At 43.6% G+C, this 13,852-nt stretch overlaps 1 protein-coding gene across 2 annotated transcripts in view; it reads left to right on the top strand.

Moving 5' to 3' along the window:
* The window catches only part of LOC118363602 (transmembrane anterior posterior transformation protein 1 homolog), a 38,863-nt gene extending 29,717 nt beyond the window's left edge, over window positions 1-9,146 (top strand). For both annotated transcript variants that reach the window (XM_035744641.2, XM_035744643.2), the window contains exons 8-14: window positions 593-673; window positions 1,578-1,687; window positions 2,570-2,629; window positions 2,763-2,831; window positions 3,109-3,185; window positions 4,410-4,576; window positions 7,336-9,146. In XM_035744641.2, the coding sequence (XP_035600534.1) occupies window positions 593-673; window positions 1,578-1,687; window positions 2,570-2,629; window positions 2,763-2,831; window positions 3,109-3,185; window positions 4,410-4,576; window positions 7,336-7,676 (905 nt within the window). In that variant the 3' untranslated portion in view covers window positions 7,677-9,146. The remainder of the gene's footprint in view (window positions 1-592; window positions 674-1,577; window positions 1,688-2,569; window positions 2,630-2,762; window positions 2,832-3,108; window positions 3,186-4,409; window positions 4,577-7,335) is intronic.
* Window positions 9,147-13,852: the final 4,706 nt, after the last annotated feature.

The following is a 13,852-nucleotide window of genomic DNA, read 5'->3' on the forward strand; positions in this document are numbered from 1 at the left end:
TACTGCCATAGGCATTACACTTTACATCTTAAATGTGATATGGACATTTATTTTTAACACCATTTCTCTGATTCAAAACGCTCTACATGTTAGACAGTCTTTTCCTATGCGATGGGTTAAGCCTTCTCTCTCTCTCTCGTCCTTTTTGAAGCGGCAATCGGAGCTGTTTATTCAGCTTTGATAACACGAAAGAAATGCGCCATAGATTTAAATGCATTCTGAACTCTTCCTCTTTGTGCCTGCAGGCTGCATGTTTTCATCTTTGTTGCTGTCATTCTGCAGGAATGCAAGGACCCGAAAATAAGCTTTAATCATTTCCCATTTCCCCCCTCTTGCAATTTGCTTGCGTCTTTGAAGATCCAGTCTGTTTAGCAAGTTACACTTACTTCCAAACCACACAGATTTCTGACGAATAGGATATTTATGCCAAATGATGTATGTAGATTTGAAAGTACATGGAACAAATGACTGCCCTTTTTACATTTACATTTAAGTCATTTAGCAGACGCTTTTTTGTCGATATTACATAGAATCATGTACCAACATAACTAAGTATTAGCTAGTTACGAATATGTATGTATTTGCATTTTAGATATCAAGGAACGGTTCACCAGCTACGTACTCCTTCTCATCGTCTGCCTCAGGAACATGGAGCAGTTCTCATGGAGCCCAGGTAACCAACATGCAAAGGGAATTAATAATAATTCTTGGATCCATTTTATTGTTAGTTGTTAGTTGTTTTTTTTACCCCCGTTTTTCTCACCCAATATCGATCTTGTCTCATCGCTGCAACTCTCCAACGGGCTTAGGAGGCGACGGTCGACGTGTTGGAGGAAACACTTTTCATCTGACTAAAGCCTGCAGGCACCCAGCCCGCCACAAGGAGTCGCTAGAGCGCGATGAACCAAACCCTTCCCTAACCCGGATGACACTGGGCTAATTGTGCGCCCCCTATGGGAATCCCCGATCACAGCCGGTCGTGATACAGCCCGTGAGCGAACCCGGGTCTGTAGTGACGCCTCTAGCACTGCGATGCAGTGCCTTAGACCGCTGTGCTTCTCAGGAGGCCCACAGTTTGCTGCTACTGCTGCCGTTGAAAAAGTAATCACCCTGATCCTTGGTGCCCTTTTTAAAGCTGTTCCATTCAACCCCTAGTGGATAAGACATTGTGATGATGATAGTGCAGCCTTACTCTCATCACCTCCATCCTATATGACAGCTCTCTTAATACAGTCAGCTGGCCCTGACAGATTTTGAATGTCAGTAACGGTGATGATGCTAATGTCGTACTCTGACCGGGTCTGAGCCTTATGGCGTAACCTAGACCTCATCCAAAACCATTTTGGGCAGACTTGCACCGCATGGATATGAAGATTGTATTTTATCTTGTGTTCGAGTCAAATCCACCACTGTTTAACTTATTGTACTAAGCCTAAAACAATATATGATTAAACCAAGAAATCATTAAATGTACAATTTGAGTCAATTAAAAAGAAAGTCCAGACATTCGGTGAGGTACAGAAAGAATGGTGTAGATTTTAGAAATTCACTTCACAAGTCAGTTGTCTTGTCTCCAGATCATCTCTGGGTGTTGTTACCTGATGTCTTCATGGTGATCGCCTCCGAGATCGCAGTGGACGTCATCAAACACGCCTTCATCACCAAGTTCAACGAGATCACGGCAGATGTAAGGATCACACGGATGATGACTAATGATTCGATGAGTTGCCAATAAATGAACTGAAAACCTTTCATTTCGCACACAGTCGCACACCAAGAGGGAACGGTGTATTTTGAGGTCAATCCCATTTTTAATTCACCCACTTCAAGGAATTAATTGAAATTCACAGTTCGCAAATAAAACAATCCCCATTAGGAATACATTGCACTTTTGAAAGTCTTGAATAAGAATTTCAATTAATCTACTGAATAAATTGATTAAGAAAACACATTTCCCTCTGGGTGTGTGACTGTGAAATGTATGTTCACTGGAGAGGGTCTGCTTTGTTCATGTTTGAAGGATTACACCATGGTTGGCCCTGTTTTTATGTACAGCGTGGCACTGTTGTTTAGGTTGCCTCCCACACTGCTGTGTGCCTCAATCTCTGTAGCGTGCCACGAGTCCCTCCGCTCCCCTCTGCCCTCTTTCTAAATCACAACACATTATGCCCCAATAGGACTACTGGGCTAGCAACGTCGTCATCCTCAGCCACAACAACGAGCTGTCCCACTGTCAGTCATGACCCATTCCCAGCTCTTGTGTGGCGAGAAACCTTGCCTAAGACCTGAAGGCATTAGATCGAAGGGCTGACACAGTCATTCTCTCGCGTGACAAGTAACCTTCGCTGAGACCTGAAAACTGCCTAGGCTTTAGCTCAGCCGGCTGACACGGTCTTCAAATCCAGTCGGTCATACTCACTTGTGGTCCAGTCTTTATCGTATCTGTGTTTTTCTGCAGAGCCATGGCAGATGGTTACAAGCTTCATATCAAACAACCGTAGTGATACATTCTAATAATGAACTAGGTGTTTGTCTCTGTGATGATAACATGGCTGTTTTGTATCCCCAGGTATACAGTGAATACAGAGCCAGCCTGGCCTTCGATCTCGTCAGCTGTCGGCAGAAAAACGTACGTAGCATCTCTCGAACACCGTGATTAGGCATCCAGCTCCACTGTCCCTACAGTTTCAATCAATGTTTTTTCTTCTTTTTCCGCTGCTGTAGTTGATGTGTGGTTGAGGCTTGTTTTTGTCAATGGGCAGGCCTGCACAGACTACAGCGATTCCGTAGCCAGGAGAATGGGCTTCATTCCTCTTCCTCTTGCAGTCCTGGTAAGATCAGCCTTGTACACCAGTCCAATGCAGTGGTTCCCCTTCCATGATATGTAGATGGGCAGTGTGTTTTAAGTGGGCACTAATTATATGCTTTTGATTGCGTTTTTTATTGATGTCAATCAACTAAACAGTTCCGTCTTGTATAACGTTGTTTATTAGTTGCACGACAATGTAGTTGACATAACTACATTTTGTTGTCTTGATTTTTATTTCTGATTAACTGTAACGTGTGACAGTGTTTCTGCTGAAGCTTTTTCGATTTTGTAATTGACAGCTAATCCGAGTGGTGATGAGTTCAGTGAATGTACAGGGAGCCCTGTCCTACTCCTGTGTGTTCCTCTTTTACATGGGGTAAGACTCCAATCCAGTTCTTATTCTTTGTCATGTTCGATGATTTTCAATTACATAGCATCCCTTCCACGAGTTTCATAGACAAACCGGATGCGTCAGTCCCGCAACGGCTAGCGTTGTTTGCGAGCATAGCATTCACGCGATATCCTATGCGTATTTAAATGGAGCGCCTCTGATGTCCGTGCCGGACTATTCCCATTGAGTTACTTTAGCATGGGTCATCACGTTAGCCCTCTGCTTAGGCTTAGTTGGGGCTTTTTTTTCTCTTCACCCTCCATCTTTTCTTCTTCTTTTTTTCCAGCAGTTAGCCTGAGGTGGAATACAACGTTTTCATCTCCAGTGCCCCCCCCACCCCCTTTTTATTATTATTATATAATAGCTGTATTCCCAACAGACCCTGGTATCTGTGAAAAGACCACAGTCCGGCTTCCAAAAGCCTCGGGGAGGGGGCATTTGGTCCACAGACCTAGATGTGGCTGTCTCTCTCGATCGTATTTCAAATGCATCATAAGCTTTAGATATGCCGAAGCCCTATTGCGTTCCTGGAGCTGTTTTCTATCCATGAACTGAGCGTTATAACCCGTCATACTCAGTGTGCGGTATATGGCTGCTTTGTGGGTAGTGTTGCTATTCCCTAATGCGCAGGGCTCTACACAGACCTTTTCTAAGTTAAAAGTTGTGGTCCTTCTGTAGCTCAGTTGGTAGAGCATGGCGCTTGTAACGCCAGGGTAGTGGGTTCGATTCCCGGGACCACCCATACGTAGAATGTATGCACACATGACTGTAAGTCGCTTTGGATAAAAGCGTCTGCTAAATGGCATATATATATATATATTAAAACAAAATTATGTAAGAAGGCAAACACTAAGAAATTTAGGAGCACAATGAAAATCATTTGAGGTATTAAAACTGGAACCCTTTATTTTTGTAGGCCCACTGGTGTTGCTAAATAGAAATTCCAGGTTGCACAGCTAAATATTTAGAGAGTAATATGGTCACATGCGAGTAATATGGTCGCACTGTAGAGCCCTGATATGGTGAGATCGAGAAACTTTTGAATTGGCCATTTAAAAAAAAAATATATAATATTAAATATGTGCCATACCAGTATACCTTATCTGTATTCCATACAGGGGGGGTGGGTGAAGACACATGACTATACTGTAGTCTGCTTCTCTTCTCACTTTCACCTTGGATATCAATACTTGTCTTTTCCCTGTGTAGAATGGTGACCCTGAAAGTGCTTAACAGTATTGTGCTGCTGGGGAAGTCGTGTGTTTACGTGAAGAGAGCCAACATGGAGGACAAGCTGTTTGAGAAGCCCCCCACAGCCGTCCCCGGGAAGACGCCCAGTCGAACCAGCAAGACATCCAGGTGTACTGCCCCCTCAGGTACCCAGTGACAGACTGGTATTGCAACTAATAAACAACGTTATACAAGACGGAACTGTTTAGTTGATTGACATCAATAAAAAACGCAATCAAAAGCATATAATTAGTGCCCCTTGTATTTATATTCATTTACCTTCATTTTACCAGGCGAGGGAACATCTTCTCATTTATAATAATGACTAGGGAACAGGTAAAACCCTTACATGAGACCATGAAGACTTGTGTTACCTCCCTGAGCCTTTCGCTCAGCGGGCTAACACAATCTTAAGGCATGAAGAGGACCCAGATTAGAACCCAGTCAGTCACATACAGCCTACCCAGCCTCAATAAGACACTCAATTACTCATTCTTCTGAGCAATCCCAGCTTGCCAAACCCAGCGTCAATAAGACACTCAATTACTCATTCTTCTGAGCAATCCCAGCTTGCCAAACCCAGCCTCAAGCAAGCAGATGCGTATTTCCCACTCGGGTAATTGACCTCCCGCATCGCCACACGCGCACGCACCTCTCCTTCATCCACATCAAAACTGCCACTGAAATTCAAAACTGAAACTGCTGCGAGGATGCGCATGACTGAGATAAATTGTCAAGTCGTGTGTGTGTGTGTGTGTGTGTGTGTGTGTGTGTGTGTGTGTGTGTGTGTGTGTGTGTGTGTGTGTGTGTGTGTGTGTGTGTGTGTGTGTGTGTGTGTGTGTGTGTGTGTGTGGAGCTTCAGTTTATTTTCTCCAGCATGGCAGACGAGCCCGCTGAGAGCATTAGCGCGACAAGTGACACCACGTCACATCAAAGCTTTTCTCACTCCTGTATTTTTACAGAACCACAGTTTTCAGGCAAAATAATCAGTGCCAATGCATATCAGGTGGGGTCAGAAAGTCACGGAATGCTTGCGTTGCTATTCTTAATTAGCCCATCTGTAACTGTACTGGACCCAACCCAGCTGTCTCTTCTGGGCTGCATTCATTAGTGCACGCCGTAGCAAAACGTTTTGCCTCGGAAAATGAATATGAGCTTCTCTTATTGGACGAGTTCAGGTAGTCACACCCTGTTTTAGTCCGTTTCATTCTGTTTGGTGCCTATTGAATACCTCCCTGGCGAAATAGGTTACTTTTAGCCCCCTGATTCCAATGGATTCCTTAACTATATTAACAGACTACGTTGCCTCGTTCTTCATAACGATTTGGTTCTAATTGGAGGTGCCATATGTTTAAAGTGCCTATGGAAAGTTTTCAGACCCCTTGACTTTTTCCACATTTTATAAAGTTACAGCCTTATTCTAAAATTTGATTTAAAAAAATTAAATTTAAAAAATCCCATGATCAGTCTACACACACAATACCCCATAATGACAAAGCAAAAATAGGTTTGGAAATGTTTGCTATTTTATTTCAAATAAAAAACAGAAATCACATTGACAAAAGTATTCAGACCTTTTACTCAGTACTTTGTTGAATCGTGTTTGGCAGCGATTACATCCTTGAGTCTTCTAGGGGATGACGCTACAAGCTTGGCACACGTGTATTTGGGGAGTTTCTCCCATTCTTCTCTGCAGATCCTCTCGAGCTCTTGTCAGGTTGGATGGGGAGCGTTGCTACAGCTCTCCAGAGATGTTTGATCGGGTTCAAGTCCGGGCTCTGGCTGGGCCGCTCAAGGACATTCAGAGACTTGTCCTGTTGGAAGGTGAACCTTTGCCCCTGTCTGAGTGTTCTGAAGCAGGTTTTCATCAAGGATCTCTCTGTACTTTGCTCCGTTCATCTTTGCCTCGATCCTAACTAGTCTTCCAGTCCCTGCTGCTGAAAAACACCCCCACAGCAGGATGCTGCCACAACCATGCGTCAGGGATGGTGCCAGGTTTTCTCCAGACGTGACGCTTGGCATTCAGGCCAAAGACTTGAATCCTGGTTTCATCAGACCAGAGAATCTTGTTTCTCATGGTCTGAGAGTCTTTAGGTGCCTTTTGGCAAACTCCATGCGTTTGTGCGTTTTACTGAGTAGTGGCTTCTGTCTGGCTGCTCTACTATAAAGGCCAGATTGGTGGAGTGCTGCAGAGATGGTTGTCCTTCTGGAAAGCTTCTTCCATTTAAGAATGATGGATGCCACTGTGTTCTTGGGGACCTTCAATGCTGCAGACATTTTTTGGTACCCTTCCCCAGTCCCCAATTCCTAATTACATGGTTATACCACTGGTTCAGTACCACAATGCATTTTCTAAAGTAGGCCTGCTGTATCCCATGCTCATGTGTTGTTGCCTTTAGAGGAACACACATTTATTTCATGCATTCTGGGGAATACACACACGATTTGCTGCTCGCCTGGTGAAGTCTAATTTGCAACACACTCTTTTATATGCAAGTGAAGCATGTCGGCGCCTTAGGCAAATGGCTTTCTCCATAGAGTAGTAACCCATGTGCTGATATGCCTCTTCTACTTCACTCGACTTTATTTGAATTTATACAACGGGTGGGTCTAATCCTGAATGCTGATTTGGTTAAAAGCGCATTCCAGCTGGTGTCTATTCCACAAGTTACCACCGGCTAAATCTATTTACTATGTTCTATCTCACTGCGCAATCCACTGTCTCATCAGCCCAGGCAGGGAAGTTATAAACTTGATCTCCACTATAAATAGCATGATTCGTTGCTTACTATCTATCTATGTGTGAGTGTTACTTACCGTTAGTGTTGCTAACTTTTCTCAAATTACCAAGTATTGTTTGTTTGTGTTAAATCTACCTCTCTCTCTGTCTCATTTGCCTCATCAGGTGATCTGTCAGGGGATCCGTGGTCTGAGCGGTCTCCATCCACTCCTTCCTGCACCTCCATCCCCCCCTCCTCCTCTGTCACCACCCAGCCTACTCCCACTGCCATCCCCACCCCACAGGCAGAGACTGTGGCCCCTCCCACCACTTCCCCCACCACCACCCCAACCAGACCCTCCACCAGCCCAGAACCGGACCCTGACACCCTCACCCCCTCGCCCCCTGCCACTCCCGAGCAGAAGGAGGGGGATGGGACAGAGGGCACAGAGCTCAAGCACAGGACCCCTAAAAAGGACCTGCTGGACGTAGACCGCTTCACGATATGCGGAAACCGCATTGATTGACCCCTCTGAGCCCTTCCATTGACCTTTGACCCCCCTCCCCCCGATAGCCACTCAGGAGAGGCGGTGAGCAAGACGCCCCTCAGCACTTCTGCTCTCTTAGCGAAATCCAGCGGAAGCAGAGTATATTTATTAAGTTAGACATACAGTAAGTTATTGTGGACTCTGGGACATGCTGTTTAATTTAAGTTGACTTGCTGTTTTTCGCCTGCTGGGTTTGGGGCTCGACAAAGAGAACTACAGTTGGTTGAGCAACCGAAGACTGCCAGAGGAATTGTTGTTTTCATGGCAACCTAGTTGTCTGTACCAATGATGTATATAAACCCTGGATTGCTGATGCTTTATATTGGCCATTGAGAAGCTTTGAAGCCACCGGTCGGCCATATTCGCACTCCCCAGTATTACAATTCAATGTTTCAAGGACAAAATAACATGTATATAAGTGTTTTGTTGTTATAGTGGGGACAATTACATTTAGTAGTAAAAATAAATGTTTTAATAGTATAATATAAATACAAGTATGCATTAAGATGTCTAATAGAATAAATGTGTAAAAAAAAAACGAATGTAGACATTAATACATTTCTATAGCTTCTAAAATCTATTTTACAATGGAGGAGGAGTACCAAGATGGCTGCACGATGGCTTCAGTACAGCACCCCATTCCAGTCATCCATGATGCTAGATACACTGTGTGTGTGTGTGTGTGTGTGTGTGTGTGTGTGTGTGTGTGTGTGTGTGTGTGTGTGTGAACATGGAACATCAGATACACAGCAAAAGAGGAACAAATTTATCTGTCAATGTTCTACCGTTTTATTTGGACATATTGGATAAAAACGACTGATTAGCTATTTGCTCATCAAAAAGCTTTACCCAGTTTATTGGAATTTTGCGGGATAAAAATTACTACTGGTATGAGCTCCATTTGGTCGTGTAAAGAACATCTCCACAGAAGTGAGATTTTTTTTTTAGACATCTTTCTTTTACAGATATTTTAATCTCATTCAATTTGACTTAAAAATAATATTTGATGGTTATTTGTTTGCCATTCCCGCACGTATTACTCATAATACATATTGCCTTTGGGGAAAAGTTCATACTAGCATTTTATGATGGCAAGAATCCCTAGTTTGCGCTGATGAAACGTTACCGTATTGTCTTAATTAAATATGCTACAGATGACAGGGTTTGGAGCTATTTCTCTTCATTTGACGCTCATGCAATGTTTTAATTACTATTGTAATAAGGATCTATTTTTGGAGCTGCCAGTTGTAATATTTTATAGTATTTTTGCGCATGGAACTTTCACTGAACTCTCTCCAAGGGTCACTTTTTGTAGTGTTCTTATGCAAGCAATGATGGAAAACTGTCCACTTTAATCTCATCTGTTTGGTTCATAACTTCACCGTGATATGAAATGGCCCTCTTTGGGATGATGATAATGATGATAAATAAATTAAAGTTATTTTGCAATTGTGGTGGCAATATCCAACAAGAACTGAGTGAGAGGGGAATCTCTCGGCCAATTGTCTCCTCAGGTGCTCCCTGGTCCGAGCGAAGCCCCTCCACTCCCCCCTGCACCTCCATCCCCTTCTGTCACCAGCCAGCCCACCCCTTCCCCCGCCCTCACCATTGGAATGATGATTTTACCATTGATGAATGAACATGGGGAGACCCTTGTAGAGTAGATGTTATTTTTCAGTTGAGGTAATCTGACGGTCACACTCGCACCATGGGTGACCTCACCTTCTACAGACGGGGCGATGACTCAGGTCGTGTAAATCCACCCCCAGCCAAGCACGTCTTAGAGGGCTAAGCGTCTTACCTCGCTGGCTGAGCCGGCCCTAGCTCTCTCTCCTCTCTCAGGCTTCCATGAAGCCGTTCCCTGGTAGAAGTAGTCTGGCTGGAGCCTGTCTAGTGACACGAAGCATTAAATGTACAGGCTCACTCTACGGGTTGTGTTTTAACAACTAGTGTTCACGTAACTCCTACCCTAACCATATATACTGAACAAAAATATAAACGTAACAATTTCAACAAGTTACAGTTCTTATAAGGAAATCAGTCCGTTTAAATAAATTCATTAGGCCCTAATCTATGGATTTGACATGACTTGGCAGGGGCGCAGCCATCGGTGGGCCACCTGGGAGGGCATACCCACCCACATGGGAGCCAGGCCCAGCCAATCAGAATTAGTTTTCCCCACAAAAGGGCTTCATTACGGACAAGCTGGATGGTGAAGAAGCTGGATGTGGAGGTCATGGGCTGTTGTGGTTACATGTGATCTGCAGTTGTGAGGCCAGTTAGAATACTGCCAAATTCTGTAAAACAGCATAGGAGGCATGTTATGGTAGAGAAATGAACATGTAATTCTCTGCCAACAGCTCTGGTGGACATTCCTGCAGTCAGCATGCCAATTGCACGCTCCCTCAAAATGTGAAACATCTGTGGCATTGTGTTGTGACAAAACTGCACATTTTAGATTGGCCTTTTGTCCACAGCACAAGGTGCACCTGAGTAATGATTATGCTGTTTAATCAGTTTCTTCACATGCCACACCTGTCAGGTTGATGAATTATCTTGACAAAGGAGAAATGCTCACTAACAGGGATGTAAACAAATTTGTACAAAACATTTGAGAGAAATAAGATTTTTGTGCAAATGGTACATTTCTGGGATGTTTTATTTCAGCTTATGAAACATGGGACCAACACTTTACATGTTGTGTTTATATTTTTGTTCAGTATATGTAAATTAACATAACATGTTCCTTACGTTTTTGTTCATACACGCACACACAGTATTTTTGTGTCCAAAAAGTTTGATCCAGAACCGAGGACAATCAGACCCAAACTCAAATGGATGCAACGACAACTAGACCTGACCGATACCCTAGTGGGTCAGGATCTAGACCAGACCCGAGTGACAAAAAATGTGGTTTATCAGCCAAGTTGCTCTGCTGGTTAACTAATAGGTCTTTGTATGTTGGCTATGTCTTCTATAAGTCAATAAATTCACCTTATTAGCGTAAAATAAATAGGCGATAGGCTATGCAGGACCCGAGGGAAAATATTGGGTGTATTCCGGGTCGGGTGGAACCGTGAAGACCTCTAGCACATCTTGTGGTTTTTGATTGAATGTAGAACTATGTGTTGACGTCTTTCTGAGGCATAATTGTGAGGAAACAGGCTAAGTCGTGGTGAATGAAGATGCATGGAAATGTTGTCTAAAACAACTTGAAAGGATGAACGTACATATATCTGATCAAAGGCTGAACTGTTTCTCATCCCAATGGGAGTCTTCTGGCAGGGTCTCCCTCAAACACCTAGGAGGAATCCAGCTACTGTACATAATCCCATTTAATAAGCATGGCATTTTGTGCATTTCCTTTTTTTCCATCGACAGATCATAATGCAGCAAAGGAAAGGAAAGCGCTGACAAAATCCCCACATTTACCTGATGTGAACCAGTGAAGTGAAAACATTGTGACTGTAGTTGCTCAACATTGACCCCTTGTGTTTCGCTACTCTGGGACCACATTTAAAATAGAACTCATATCCCTATTCAAAGGGTTTTTCCATTCACCTGATCTGGTTTGCCTCCCTCAGTGCGGATCTAATGTGTTGTGAATGCGCTGAAGGAAGGCGTTCTGTAGCCCTGATGAAAGGCCTTCCCACATGAAACCTGTCCAAAGGGGCCCAGGCCCGCCACATTCTTGGAAATCAACAAGGACCGTATTGTGCATGGCAATGCTGGGTGCTTCGAGGTCAGCAGAGGTTGTGGTCCCAAAGTATTTTGTGTCTACCCTCTGGAGGTGGGGGGCAGGGTCAGAGTCCGGGAGGACATTGAACACCTGTGTTGGGGGGTTCAAGACAGTTTGGCATCTGTTTATCTGAAAGTTGACACCTTAGTAGGCTGCACAGTCAGAAAAGCATACTCTAATCATTTTTATCTTAATATAGTAATTTTATTGGTGCAATAAACTGTTCTGAGAAGGGTAACTGACTAAAGGAACGAGAGAGAGCCCATTTTAGTGTGCCACAGCAGTATGGCAGGCTACTGTACATCTCAAAACAAATTATAGGCCTATATTCAGGAAAATCATGCACCCCAAAAATCTGAGGGGGCACAAAGTATGTAACGTGAGAATGGCTGGAGGGTGATCCTGAGGGGGGATCGGCCCCCTATCCGTAAATTGGATCATTTTTCATATACCTGAAACCATAATCGTTATGATTAAATCTATGTAAAAATGTATATATATATGTTTACTTTTCTGCATATCTAAGCGTACCTCTTGAGTTGTCTGTATCTGACTGGTAGTTTTTTTAAGACACTACATTTTTAAAACGCTAAAGCTGCATCTCTGCAAAAAAAATATGGGTAAAAGATTGAAAGGAATGTGAGTCTTATTCAGTAAATTTAGTAATTGCTTACTTTCCTCATGTCTACCAACCTTGCCAGCAGGCATGCCATCTAAGATGGTAATATATATATATATATGCCATTTAGCAGACGCTTTTATCCAAAGCGACTTACAGTCATGTGTGCATACATTCTACGTATGGGTGGTCCCGGGAATCGAACCCACTACCCTGGCGTTACAAGCGCCATGCTCTACCAACTGTGCTACAGAAGGACAACAAGCTAGCCACTCTAACTTGATTGGTAGCCTGAAATGGCTACTTGGTAGTTAGTTATGAGGTTGGGAGTTTGGGCAACTTCAAATTGCTAGGTGGCTAGTAGTATTACAGAAAAACAAAAATATTTAATATATATAGTACCAGTCAAAAGTTTGGACACACCTAGTCATTCAAGGGTTTTTCTTTATATTGAATGTTTTCTAAACTGTAGAATAATAGTGAAGAGTGTGCAAACTTGTGTGCAAAGGGCAGCTACTTTGAAGAATCTAATATTTAAAATATATTTTGGTTTGTTTTACAGTTGTTTGATTACTACATGATTCCATATGTGTTATTTTGTCGTTTTGATGACTTCACTACTTTGTATGTGAACAGGAGTAATCTCAGGGGTCACCTGTCCCTGTTCCCCCTATGGGCATGACACCTCTACCTATATTCATGTTCCATATTTTCAATAATAATCTTCCAGTGTATCCTCCTTCCCTAACCTGATGAGGACTGCTTCCCATTGGAATTGTGTCGGGGGGCCCGACGATACCCCCGGACAGGGCCAACCAGGCAGGACATAACCCCGCCCACTTTGCCAAAGCACAGCCTCCACTCCACTAGAGGGATATCTTCAAACCACCAGCTTACTACCCTGAGACAAGGCTGAGTAGAGCCCACAAAGATCTCCCCCACTGCACGAGCCCGAGGGGGGCGCCAACCCAGACAGAAAGATCCCGTCAGTGACTCAACCCACTCAATTGACGCACCGGTAAGCCAGTGACTCAGCCCCCGTAAAAGGGAATCCCAGTGAAGAAAAGGGAACAGGCCAGGCAGAGACAGCAAGGGCGGTTCGTTGCTCCAGTGCCTTTCCATTCACCTTCACCCCTCTGGGCCAGACTACACCCTACTGACCTACTGAAGAGATGAGTCTTCAATAAAGACTTAAAGGTCGAGACTGAATCTGCATCTCTCACATGGATAGGCAGACCATTCCATAAAAATGGAGCTATGTAGGAGAAAGCCCTGCCTCCAGCTGTTTGCTTAGAAATTCTAGGGACAATAAGGAGGCCTGCGTCTTGTGACCGTAGCGTACGTGTAGGTATGTACAGCAGGACCAAATGGGAGAGATAGGTAGGAGTATGCCCATGTAATGCTTTGCAGTAAAACCTTGAAATCAGCCCTAGCATTAACAGGAAGTCAGTGTAGAGAGGCTAGCACTGGAGTAATATGATCAAATTGTTTGGTTCTAGTGAAGATTCTGGCAGCCGTGTTTAGCAATAATTGAAGTTTATTTAGTGCTTTATCCGGGTAGCCGGAAAGTAGAGCATTGCAGTAGTCTAATCTAGAAGTGACAAAGCATGGATTCCTTTTTCTGCATCATTATTGGACAGAAAGTTTCTTATTTTTACAATGTTACGATGATGGAAAAAAGCTGTCCTTGAAATATTCTTGATATGTTCGTCAAAAGAGAGATCAGGGTCCATAGTAACGCCGAGGTCTTTCACAGATTTGTTTGGGACGACTGTACAACCATGAAGATTAATTGTC

This window comes from Oncorhynchus keta, chromosome 30 (genome assembly GCF_023373465.1).
Source record: "Oncorhynchus keta strain PuntledgeMale-10-30-2019 chromosome 30, Oket_V2, whole genome shotgun sequence".
Classification (NCBI taxonomy): Eukaryota; Metazoa; Chordata; class Actinopteri; order Salmoniformes; family Salmonidae; genus Oncorhynchus; species Oncorhynchus keta.